General features: G+C 47.0%; 1 protein-coding gene across 4 annotated transcripts in view; it reads left to right on the top strand.

Annotated features, from left to right (window-relative positions):
- Aff3 (AF4/FMR2 family member 3) overlaps window positions 1-13,119 on the top strand; it is a 448,844-nt gene that overhangs the window by 413,243 nt on the left and 22,482 nt on the right. For all 4 annotated transcript variants that reach the window (XM_021197941.2, XM_021197940.2, XM_029538747.1 and 1 more), the window contains 4 exons: window positions 1,607-2,692; window positions 4,237-4,361; window positions 7,184-7,385; window positions 8,476-8,603. In XM_021197941.2, the coding sequence (XP_021053600.1) occupies window positions 1,607-2,692; window positions 4,237-4,361; window positions 7,184-7,385; window positions 8,476-8,603 (1,541 nt within the window). The remainder of the gene's footprint in view (window positions 1-1,606; window positions 2,693-4,236; window positions 4,362-7,183; window positions 7,386-8,475; window positions 8,604-13,119) is intronic.

The raw sequence follows: 13,119 nt of genomic DNA, 5'->3' as shown, positions 1-13,119 counted from the left end.
GATAGATGATTGACAGGTTGGTGACAGGTGAGTGATGGGTGGACAGACAGACAATAAATGATGAGTACGGTAGGGAGACAGGTGGGTAAATAGGTTGATTGATTGGTGGTAGATAGATAGATAGATAGATAATAGGTAGATAGGAGATAAATGAGGAATAAGATAGGTAGATAGGTAGGTGATAGACCTGACCCAGACAGACAAGCTTGTTCTAGACCAGTAGTTCTCAGCCTATGGCTTTTGACCCCTTTGGGGATGAAATGACCCCTTCCCAGGGGTTGCCTAAGACTGTTAGAAAACACAAAAATTTATGCTGTGATTCATAACAGTAGCAAATTGCACTTATGAAGTAGCAATGAAAATAATTTTGTGGTTGGGGGTCACCACAGCATGAGGAACTGTGTTAAAGGATCACAGGATTAGGGAGGTTGAGAACCTCTATTCTAGTATCTGGTCCCTGGAGTAGCGAATGCCATGGATTCAGAGAGGAGAGACCATACAGAAACATTAAGGAGATAATGGCTGATTCTTCAAATGTTTGACCCATGTCATTCTCAGTCGAAGATTAGAAATCTGGGACTGAAGTTCCATGCTTTTCAAAAGGCACCATTTCTGTTTATTTTATTGAATCCTAACATTACAAAGTGAGCTTTTATTAGAAGCCAACATTCTCTGTGGAATCTTCATTTTTAACCTGTTTGGAACATAAATCCTTACAGACTCAGCTCAAAACTGTGGACCTCTTGGGGGAGGGGTGTCAACCCAGCCTTTCCCTATTCTGTTCCAGAGAATTCCATGCACCTTCTGCATGAGCTGATCCGTAGGTCGGAATTTTAAAACTGTGATGCCCACAATTTGCTCTAAGTTAGAAAACTGTCTCTGGGAATGGTTTCTGAGTCTTCTGTGTCCAGACATTCCTAGCAGAGCATGGCAGAGCTGGCAGAAGCAGGCTGGGGGCGGACTCAGGCTGCCAGGGCTTATAGGGCACACCGGGCATCATCTTCAATGTTGCTGCTGCTTTTGTGGTTTAATACCTGGGGCTTACTTGCTTCTCTGCATAAATTATACACTAATGGGGTAGGGGGCCTGGGTTCTGGGTTCAGAGATTTTCCCAAAGATAAGTAGTAAAAAAAAAAATGAAAGAAAGAAAGAAAGAAAGAAAGAAAGAAAGAAAGAAAGAAAGAAAGAAAGAAAGAACATTTTAATATTCAGGACCTTCCAGTTAAGTTCATAGAATCTCAGATTTAATCTCAAATTTGGGTGTATATGTGTAAATATACATCGATTGATGTATTTGCATACACATAACTAACTGTTTAACACTTAGAAGTTCTAGCGGTACGCTGGGGAGGTTCGTTGCTTTCCTGTTGTTTTATTAAGTGGACTTGAAACTGCTTCGTGGATACAGAGAAGCCAGGGGCCAGCTGGGCATCCTCTGTACCAGCAGAGCGCTGCCCCACATACCTGCGTTTCCGTTTTGTTTGTTGCCAGCCCATTCAATTTTCTTTTGCTTAGCAGAGAATGTCAAGATCAAAACAACCAGGGCCCCTTTCAAGTGAGCCTGTTATAAAAGCTGTGTTGTTTGTTCCGGGTTTTCTGTTTTCAGGCCGAACCTGCGTCCTCTAACAAGTGGCAGCTGGATAAATGGCTAAACAAAGTTAATCCTCACAAGCCGCCAATTCTGATCCAAAATGAAAGCCACGGCCCGGAAAGGAATCAATACTACACGCCGCCGGTGAAAGATGAAGGGCAAGACTGCGGGAAACTTACCGAGATCTGCCAAGCCAGCCTGAGGGACAAGGAGCTCAAGACCACCTGCAAGGAGGAACAGCGGCCGAGGACCGCAAACAAGGCCCCTGGCAGCAAAAGTGTAAAGCAAAAGTCCCCACCCGCTGCGGTGGCTGTGACTGCAGCTGCCCTCCCACCCGCGGTGCCCAGCGCACCCACGGAGAGCGCGCCTGCGCCAACCCGCAGGTCAGCAGGCAAGAAGCCCACCCGGCGCACCGAGAGGACCTCAGCCGGGGACGGTGCCAACTGCCACCGGCCTGAGGAGCCAGTGGCCCCAGACACGCTGGGGGCGAGCGTGGTGGGACCGCTAGAGCCCCCCAAAACCAGGCCCTGCGGTAACAGCAGAACAGGCCACCGCAAGGAGCTGCGCTCCTCCGTGACCTGTGAGAAGCGGCGCACGAGGGGGCTGAGCAGAATCGTCCCCAAATCCAAGGAGTTTATTGAAACAGAATCTTCGTCTTCCTCTTCCTCCTCGGACTCAGACCTGGAGTCGGAGCAAGAGGAGTATGTCCTGTCCAAGGCTCCGACCACCACTGGAAGCGAGCAGCGGCTGAAGGAGGCCGCCAGCAGCAGCAGTAGCAGCAACAGCACCTCCCGGGCTTCTGTGGGCTCCATCAACGCCAGGACCACCAGTGACATTGCCAAGGAGCTAGAGGAACAGTTCTACACGCTGGTCCCCTTTGGCAGGAATGAACTGCTATCTCCGCTAAAGGACAGCGATGAGGTTAGGTCTCTCTGGGTCAAAATTGACCTGACTCTCCTGTCCAGGATCCCAGAACACCTGTCCCAGGAGCCTGGGGTCTTGAGTGCTCCTTCGGCCAAGGACACTGATAGTGCCCCAGCCAGTCATGCATTAGACACACCTGCTGAAAAGACTTTGCCAAAATCCAAGAGGAAACGCAAGGTAGGCCTATAGAGTTGGGAGGAGCAGTCCATCTGTCTCGCTTTGCACTGGGGGGCAAGGGGTAGATCCCGGATAACAAGCTGCTGGTCTGGACTGTGGGTGTCTGCAGTTGTGTGTCCTCCAATAACTGCATAAGTAGTTGTTATAAACATGCAATAAGGAAGTGCCATCACACCTATAGCTGTGGATACTTAAGCACTGCCCCTGGCCTGAAGAAATGATTATACGCAAGATTTATTGCGTGTGTAGATCCAGGCAGAATGCAGGGGAAAGGGGAGACTGGTTAAATAAGGTGACTTGGAAGTAATGTTTATAAGACAACCCTCCTGGCCAAAATGAAGGTATTCCTCATTTTGGAAGGGTATATGTCAAAGGCATCGTCTTTCCTGGTTACAGTCATCTTTATTATCAGCAAGAGAATTTATGATTCAGACACAAAATGTCTTTCTTCACATAGTGACATTAAAAAGCTTATGCCTATCAAGTAGAACTTGAAAACCTTGGAAAAGAAGGACCACCAAAGGGGGGGGTAGCTTCTTCCTTTGTTCTTAATACGTGTGCAAAGGCTTTTACACACGCGTGCGCACACACACATACACATCAGGGTCAGAAGACAAATTTGTGAGAGTCAGTTGTTTATTTCCACAACATGGGTCCTAGGAATTCAACTCAGGTCATCAGGCTTGGCAGCGAGTACCTTTTACCTTTGCAGGACCAAATGTGTCAGTTGCCTGTCTGCCAAGAACAAGGGGACTAGCCTCCCATTCAGTAGAGAACATCACAGTCCCTATGCCACCCATTTCCCACGGGAGGGCTGGAGAGGGCAAATGACTAACCAGACTCTCTACACAGACTGGCGCAGCTGGGGCCCCCCTACCGATACTTCATAACTGACAGCCAAGGACTTAAAGTTGGCTTTGGACTCTTCATGGGGCCATTGTAACAACATGAGCTTTGAAGATCTCGGTGGCAGAGGCTGCATGACACAGTCCTGGCTAAAAAGAGTCGAGTTCTCTCTGGCTTTTACGCTTGTGTTTTCCCCTAGCAAACGCCCCCGCACAGCCCTGGGGATGCCACCCTAGATTAAGCTCTTGTCTCTCCAGGAGTACCACTTTGGGGAGTGGATTTCTATTGTACTCTGACACTGTAGAGTCAAACACATTTGTGCAGCAAGAACCCAACACAGGTTCTATCTTACCAAAAGGAACTTTTAAGTGTTTGGGGCCGGAAGTAAAGCACACCAGGCAACAGCCACTGCTTGCCGTTCACCAAAGGCACACATGACTTTAAAGAGGCAGAGCTGGGGTTTCTCACCATGGTTACTCCAACAAGCTTGTGCAGAGCACACTGCGTATACTTTATTCTGATACCAGTAAGGGGTGAGGGGTAGTGATGCCACAGGCTAATTCAGACCAGATCTAGTCTGCAAAGCTGAACACTACGCAGCCTTCATCATGCCTATTTTGATCACAACATGATATCTTTCCCTTCACTAAGTCACGCATAAACCCAAAGCTGAATGGCTTCTGTTTATTATCATCCAGTGCGACAATGAAGATGACTACAGGGAGGTAAAGAAGGCCCAGGGAAGGAAGGAGAGCGCCCCACGCCTCGCCACCTCCACTAATAACACCTTGGCTGGCAACCACTGCAACGTGAACGTCAACAGGTAAGCCCATTCCCCGGAAGGTAGGGGCGAGCTGAAGCAGGCCACTGAGTCTGAAAGTCACCTACTGTGTTGAGGAGACTGAAGAGCCTTTTGATTGCTCTGCTCTGAGTCTGTGGCCTTGGTCCCTCAGATTATCCTAAACTGATACTTAGGTCCAATGCCAGCCTCTGGCTCTGCTTTTGACAGCTAGGGCAGGTCCTTCCGTGTAACCAGAGACCAGCAGCCAGGCAGCACAGCTCTGAGCTCTGTACTCCCCAGAGATGATCCTCCCCCTCTCCAAATGTGATAACCAAATGATACAAGCTAGTATTTTAATATTAGCTGCTAAGGACATAAAAGCATAAAACCCCAAGGACGTGGGAAATTCGCACTTTGAGTCTGCAGGTGATGGACCTAAGTTCTTGGGCATAGACAAATTATGGACTTAAAAAGGATGTGTGCTTCCAAGGTCAAACCAGCACCCAGTGATTCCTCCAGAGGGACAGCACAGGCCCCTACACACCACCTCCCTCTGTGATAAATGGTCCTCCAGCAAGGCAAGGTCCCAGGTATTCATTAAAGCAAGCAGCTTAGCTTCTGTCATAGAGGCTTTTCCATTTAGAAGCGCCTCGGCCCAGACCCCGCTGTTCCTCTGCTGAGACACCTCTCACTCTCCCTGACTATACATAGAGGTCTTTAAAGAGGAGATTAATGGTTCTGCACAGCACATAAAAATGTAAACTGAAAGGTTGGGGAAGATATAGAGCAGCGCTGAGAGTCAAAGATGAAATTGGCGAGCAGAGGCACACAGGCCCCAGTGCTGTGGGGATCACCTTGTGGAGGCTGAAGCCCTGCACAGGAGGGAGCAGATCCTCAGTGCTCCCACAGCCCTCTGCCTTCTGAAGGACTAGGGCAATGGGGATGGAGGGACTCTGCTCCCCAAAATAGTTCTCTTTAATGTGCAGTATGTTTTATTTGCATTTGTCAGTGCATTAAATAACCTTCCTATCTAGTGACAGTTATAACCACTGCATAGCTATGAACATCAATGATATTTCAAGGTGTCTGCAACAACTATGGTATTTCAAGAAAGCATAGTGGTTTCTGCTGAGGCACAAGTGTGGGTGTTGCTAAGGTGACTCCAGCTTAACTGTTCTTCCAATCCTTGCCCTTGCTTGGAACTAAAGGAGATGCTCCAAAGAGAGCTGAGATGTTTGAGAGTGATGGTGACATGGAACCTCTCTGCCATCTGAAGTCATGGACCTCTAGTGTAGAATCTCTCGCCCTCACACTGTCTGGGAGAGCCTCCCATATCTGATTGCTTTGCTGACACTACGTAGCAACACACAATGTGAGTGAGAACACCTAGCAATACAGTGTTAACCAACTAAGTAGGGAAACAGTGTGAGCAAACAGGTAGTGTTCTCCTGGGAAAGGTAGTCCCTGAAGCTCTGGGCACTATGCTTCTCACAGTTCCACCAAGCTTTACCGCCTCAGGAGAGCCCAGAGCTGATCACCCAGGAAGCTCTCCAGAGAATGCTTCTTAGGTCCTCCTCTATGTAAGCTCGCAACGATGAAGAGGGAATCATCAGATAGACCCAGGATGGTACTTAATGTCATAGTTTATTCTTCATGACACATAAAGAATGTAAAGTTATAGATGCTTGGAAGCAGGGTTTTGCACTCCCATGTCAAGAAACGGTGGCTTTCAGGCTTCCAACCTCCACCCTTAACATCAGCATCCTCCTCTTCAGCAGACACTACTGAGACTCACCCAGAACAGTTGTCTATGACATGTTATAGACTGAGTACTTTTAGAACCAGAAATTCTCTCTCCAGGCATATCTATTGGCGTGATGTTAAAGAACTTTGCTGTTTAATTTAGAGGCCAGTGCTTAAAGTTCCCACTGTGACTACCAGCTAAGGAAATTGCTTTTGAAGTGACTTAATGGCTTGTTTGCTCTGATAACCAAACACATACAATTAACTCATCATAACCCCAGGAGTCACAGCTAAACCTTCATTGGTTTTACTGTTCTGTTGTGTAAATTGTATTAGGTGACTCTATGAGGCATCTTTGGTTAGCAGCGATTGAGATTGACTCTTTCAGGATAACGTATCCTTCACAAACAATTCTTCTTCCTAATTCAAAACACACAGATCCCCAGCAAGAAGTATCATCATAGACACGGTAAGACTTTAGTGTAAGTCAGTCTGTCTTCTCTGATGGTTGATTTGGAGAAATTCTGTTTAAGAATAAGCAATAGTCTTTAAGGTAAAAGTAAGAGCTAAGGGTCAGACTTTGTGGTTTCAGGTACCAGTTGCTTTGTTCTGTGTTTATTCTGATCCGTGCCTGGTGAATTCAGAAACTCAGTGGTTGGAAGGTGGCTCCAGCCCTTGGAGTCACCCTGATGTTCTGTGACTGTATCCTACAGACTCAGTCGCTGGTTGGTGGGAGCCCTGTAAGAAACTGAGTTCAGCTTACTGCTGTTGATGGTTGCTTGGCTTTTCCAGGCTGCTCAGGCTCGTGAGGAAAAGCTCGTTTATTCGCGGTGTTTGTAGACACCTTGATGAAGCACTGAGAATGTGGACGTGTCACTCTTCTTAGTCCTTCCTTGGCAGGAGCTCAAGATTACTGCATGTCCTGAGAAAGTAAAGAAACCAAGCATGAGATTTGTTTATTGTTTACTGTGATCCTGGTGCCATAAAGTCACTTCGCCAAAATAATTCCCAAGAAACTTCTTCCTGCCAACAGATGTTAAATGAGAGGTCGGGCAGTACAAGATGCACGGCCTCTCTTCCCTGTGCAGACTGGGACGCTCTGTTGCGGTTTCTCTTTTCAGCTTGGCAATACCAATAAACAAAAATGAAAAGATGCTCCGGTCACCCACTTCGCCACTCTCAGACACATGTAAACACAAATACGCCAGCGAGGACCTGACTTCTTCCAGCCGACCTCACAGCAATGGGTTGTTGACTTCAGCATCTTCCAACAAGGAGCCTAAGGCTGAGAGCCAGCTGCAGACGCTTGCTGGGGACCTCACGGTTTGTCAAGGCCCTTCCTTTATGAATAAACCCAGTGAAACTGTGAGCCCACCACTCTGTCCCTACCTGAGAAATACAGATTCTCACGGGGACTGTGGCAGCAGGGCACACCTGTAATCCTAGCATTCAGCAGGCTGAGATAGTTCAAAATCAGCTGGATTTACATATCAAAACCTTATCTGGCCGGGCGTGGTGGTGCACGCCTTTAATCCCAGTACTCGGGAGGCAGAGGCAGGCGGATTTCTGAGTTTGAGGCCAGCCTGGTCTACAAAGTAAGTTCTAGGACAGCCAGAGCTATACAGAGAGACCCTGTCTCGAACAAAAACAAAACAAAACAAAAAACAAACAACAACAAAAAAAAAACCTTATCTGGAAAGAGAAAGACAGAGAGACAGAGACAGAGAGAGAGAGGATTCTTAAACCCTACCCTAGATCCACTAAAGCAGAAGCTAAGCCAGCGATCTGTTTTAGCAAGCTTCCATATGATTCTGATATGTATCTAAATTGGGAAAAATACAAGGCCCAGGTCCTCCACCCATGGTTACTATTTGAACTTGAGAAAGTTGCCTAACCCACCCAGTCTCTTCTCCTATCCATGAAAGGAACATAGACATTTTATATATTGCCGTGGGAAAAGAATTGACAGCAGGTGCGGAAGTCCTCAGCTTGATCCCTAGATACACAGGCTGAGCATCCCTAAGCCACAGGGTCCCAAGATCTGAAACCTGCTGAACACCATCATCATTCCACACCTGACTTCCTCCTAGGATAGATTCACAAAACTGTTTTAAAACATACAGCATACAGTTGCTTTAATGTATATCTAATTACTACATTCGTGGGGAGAAAAACAGATGAGTTTCATGCTTAGACTTGGGTTCTACCTCCAAAAAAAAAAAAAAATCACTTGTGGTCCCCAGCATTTTGGATAAAAAAATACACAACCTGTGTTACTTTTTCTTTATTGAAACAAAATCACCATCATGTCTAGTACAGAACAGAGTGATATTCTATGGGTTAAAAGGTATCTAGTGGCTCTCTCGGCCAAGTAGCCGTGTCTCAGTGGCTTCTGTCTCATTTTTTTATTTAGAAAGCGTCTCACAACAGTTCCGAAAATGGCTCCCTCCATAGCAAGTCGAGGCCCCAGACGGAGCCGTGGTCTCCAGGTTCCAATGGCCACAGGGACTGCAAGAGACAGAAACTAATCTTCGATGACATGTAAGTTCTTAATATGCTGAGGAAAAAGAATATAGAAAAAGATCATTGAAAAAAAAAAAAAAAAAAAGAAAAAGATCATTGCCTCTCATTTTGATGCGGCTATTTGCCCTTGCACGATATGGTCATTTAAGTGTCCCTCTCAAAGGAAGCCCTAATTTTGTGGGCACCCCTGGGTAAACAGGATCACCAGGGATAATGGGTTTGGCACCCAAGGCCTCAAGAAACTGAGGCAAACTGAACTGATGGGCCTATTTCTTCTTTAATTATGTATGTATCTGTCTGGGTATGTGCCCGTGAGTGTGGGTATTCATGGATCGCTTGCCCAGTGTGGGTTCTGGGACCAAACGCAAGCCCTCTGCAAGAGCAGGGTGTACTCTTAACTGCTCAGCTCTCTGTCCAGCCCCTGGCGAGTCTTATTTCTAAGGGTATGGACTAAGGGATATCAGATTTACGGAACCAAAAGTGCTTCTTAGAATGGCCAAAGAATAATGTCAGTTTACCCCTGAATGCTGATTTCTGGCAAGATGTGGGTTCTTTGTAACAGCATAAACAGGCCTTATATAGAACAACCAGTCCCACATCCTCCGTCCACTTCTACTGCTACAACCTGAATGCATCTCCCATAGCCAGCGCCAGCTCACATGGAGAAAGGAGCGGAAGGTGAGTAAGAAGACTGGCCAGCCATGCTCTGGAGGCTGAAGATAATTTAGTGTTCCAGGGAGAAAGCAGGTGTCAAGGAGGCAGAAGGTGGAGTTTCATGAGTTCAGCTTGAATCCTGCTTTCAGTTGCTAGCTGACCCACAAACATGCAATGCAATGCATGTCCACATGAGGCAGGATAAATGAAGTCTCCAGAAACATCAGGCAGGAGATTCCTGCCCTCCGGTGGCTTACAGTCCAACTGCAGTGACAGACTGTAACCCAAAAGCCCTCTGAAAGTCAGACTATAAAGTGCTCTCAAGGTGTCGCAGCTCCTTCTCAGAAAGATCAATAATACCAGTGATGACTGCTTCTACACAAGCAGCAACATCTGGGGAACCCCAGGCACCCTGCTGGGATCACACACACACACACACACACACACACACCCGCTCACTGTTTGACAGCCCTCCCTCATCCTCACCCAAGTATAGAATGTGTTACCTGCTTCCCTGTCAGACCTATGTCGAGTGGTAATCTTTTACATATTAATGAGATTTTATACATTAACCAGGGCACAGAGTTCTGGGGTTGGAAGCCAGACGTGTCATTTAAAAATCACGTGCTAAGGTAACTGAATCTGGGGAGCAAGGTCTCCCTTCCTAGTCTGGCTCATGCAACTGCATGCCAGCTCCCTGCATGCAGCCCTCCCCTCCCGTCCCCTCAGCTGCTCCAGCACCCACTTTATTCACTTCCCCTTTGGTGAGCACAAGGGGAGGTGCTCATTGGCCCTTGGGACAGCAGTCAGGTGGTCAACTGCAGTCTCTTTCAGACTTTGTGTGGAAATGGTCCCTGTGAATTTTAGTCATTTTTGAAAACAGACACAATTAGAGTGATAATTAAGGTGATTGTGGGATTTGTGGTTTGGAGTCATAGCTGGTAACAGAAGTGTTAGACATTGGGGTGCCCAAAACACCAAATACTTCCAGTACATGATATGGGGAGCATACTAAAGATAAGATGAAAAAAACAAGTATGTATGAGAAAATAAGTTTAATGTCTTCCCCAGTGTTCAAAACAGAGGGCTGAGTCAGAAAGAGCAGCCCAATATCTGAAGTTTCTAGAACTTTTTATGAGTGGAAATGTTTCTCGTTATGTTCCTTGTCTGTACCAGTGAAGAAGCTCTGCCTGTTGGCAAGACATGTAGCTCTGGCTGTTGCCTTTGCTGGGACTGTGTGTTCTCTTAGGGATGTGGTAGAGTGAAATGGAAAAGCACTCTTCCACACCCCCTGCGCAGAGATTTGAAATCTCTGTTAGTAAAATAAACACACAACAGGAACAGCCGCTGGCCTAAGAAAGCTGTGGGAAGAGTCTAAAAACTCAAAAGGCGAAGAACCAACATTGTCTCTCCCTTTAAACCATGAAAATAGCTGTCCCTCAAGAGACCAAAGTCACCTGACATGCAAAATGTCTTACACACCTAGCTGATACTTACAAAGCACCTACTGTGTGCTAGGTACAGGCAACAGCCAGGATATAATGATGAGTTCATTCTGTTATTCTCCAGAGTCAGAGGAGAGAAGCCCAAGGTGGACCACTACGACCACCACTATTGTGACTGCTATGGCCACACCTGTTCCTCTTCCCGCCCCTTCTCTTCCCTCTTAGTTCCTTTTCCCATCAGCTTCTTTCCCTCTTCTTCCTCCTTCATGTGTGCCCCCCCCCCCACTCCCCTGTTCTTCCTTCCCTTCTGTCATAATTAACTTTAACCTGACACACTGGGAAGAGGTTAAGCAACTATCTCCATGAGAAATGGCCTGTGGCTACGTTTATGGGGCATTCTTTTGAGTGTCTGTTGGTGCTGGAGCCCAGCCCACTATGGGCAGTACCATCCCTAGGCAGGTGATGCAAATAAACCCTTCCTTCCCTCCCCTTTCCCATTGGATTTTTTTCCTCCTCTTTTCCTTCCCTCCTCTCACTTCCTTTTCCTTCTCTCTCACTTCCTTTTCCTCCTCTTTTACCTGACATTTTCTGCCCTGGCACCTTCCTGGTCAAGAAGGTCCTCAGCCCCTGCCACTTTCTTTGGCTTATCTTCACTGGGGCATCAATGAGCCCGGAGATGAACAGAGAGGCTGCCAGGAGAAGGAAGGGAGGGGCCAGATCATTAGGGCCAGAGCCACTGAGAAGCTGATGGGAAACAACTAGAATGATACAAAAAGTAACAGGTGCCAAGCTCTGGCTTAGTTTGTTTTCATTTCTTGATTTAGTTATTTACTTTGCAACCCAATCACATCTTCCCTTCTTCCTCTCCTCTGGGTCCTGGCTCTCCCCTGACCTCCCTCATCCCTCTCCCCTTCTCCACAGAGACAGGGGAGACTCCCATGCACATCAACCCAAGCTGCAGTCAAATAGCTTTTTTTAAAAAAGGAAATTCATCCTTTTGTATTATAAATACTTGTTAATGGTTGAATAAACATACAATTCAGACAACAACTGAATCCGCCAGGCTGTCAAGAATGAGTGCTGAATAAATATAGCTGAATTATAAATACCTTTCCCCGGAGAGGGCCTGGATCTTCCTATCTTTCTTTCTTTTTCCGTAAACTTGCATGAAAGAGCGCTTAGATTCATGTCTTCCACACCTCACTTCCTATGTTTCTTACCAATTAAGCAGCAGTTAGTGCTTTGAGGATGCAAATGAACTGAAGGGGATAGCTCTTATTTTAGAACCCGAATCAAGGTCGGCTTGCTCTTGGTAAGCTGCAGGCACAGACTAACAGCATTCTGACAGCCCCTCCTCCCCTGACATTCCACAAAAGCGTGAAAAGCAGGGACAATTACTACTCCGCAGCCTCAGGAGGAAGGTGGGAAACAGACTTTTCTTTCAAAAGACAGAATCTGAGAATTTATATCAAGGAGCATCAGTGCTTGGTTCAACCCGCAGCCTAGATGCTGGTCTTATTAGTGCAAAGCTGTGAGCTGTATATTATTTGGTGTTGTAATTAGTGACAGGGAGCTTTGGCCGAGGAGAATTGAGAGAGATGGGATGGGAAGCCTCAGTCCAGAGATCCTGAATTCATGGAGCTACGCAGTGAAAGGCTTGGCTAAGAATGAAGCCCGGCTCCTGCCAGCCGTATTGCTGTGTTGGAAGCCAGCGGGGCTGGAGGCCAGCACTGCCTGCTGCTCTCTGAAGGATGTACTGTCCCCTGCCCATATTTCCATGGGAGAGGCAGTCACGACCAGAGCACCCAGCCCATCTACCAAATGTCCCATCTGTCCCCATGATGCCAGGAGCAGGAGCAGAGCCACCTATCCCTCCTGAGCTGAATGAGGGCTCCCTGGGACACACAGTACTGAAGGCCATGAGTATGGTGAGTATGAATGGCAGGAAGGGACTGGGGCTTACCATGTGTAAGGTAATTACATGGCACAGTCTCCTAGCTAAAAGGATTTTAATTTTATAGAGAAGGGAAGATTCCTGCATATGAGAGGTTGAATCTCCCGCAGCATGACTTAATCAAAGGAAACAAGTAGAGTGTCTGCATAGGCCTTTTTGCCATAGGCAGGGCGCTCTGGGGACCTTTCCACAGCACTGCTGTCCTGAGGGAGACCTTGCTGCAGCAAAGCTGAACCCCACCTTTTTGTTCTTAGGGAATAGTTTCCATTGCATATTCAGGTTGGGTCCATACTTTATTCTGATGGATGGAAAAACAGAAAGGTCGGGTGGAAGGAAAAGGACATATCCTTCTCTTACCGAAACCTTTAGGCCTTGCTAAAATCGATTGTTAAAACATCCAACGCAGAGAGGAGCCGCAGTGAGACGGATGGTGTTCCATTTCAATAAAAGTTGCTTAAATGATTCAAACCTTGCCTGCCTT

This window comes from Mus pahari, chromosome 5, assembly GCF_900095145.1.
Source record: "Mus pahari chromosome 5, PAHARI_EIJ_v1.1, whole genome shotgun sequence".
Classification (NCBI taxonomy): domain Eukaryota; kingdom Metazoa; phylum Chordata; class Mammalia; order Rodentia; family Muridae; genus Mus; species Mus pahari.
The sequence above is the reverse complement of the archived record's forward strand: the minus strand, read 5'-3'. Positions and strand labels throughout refer to the sequence as shown.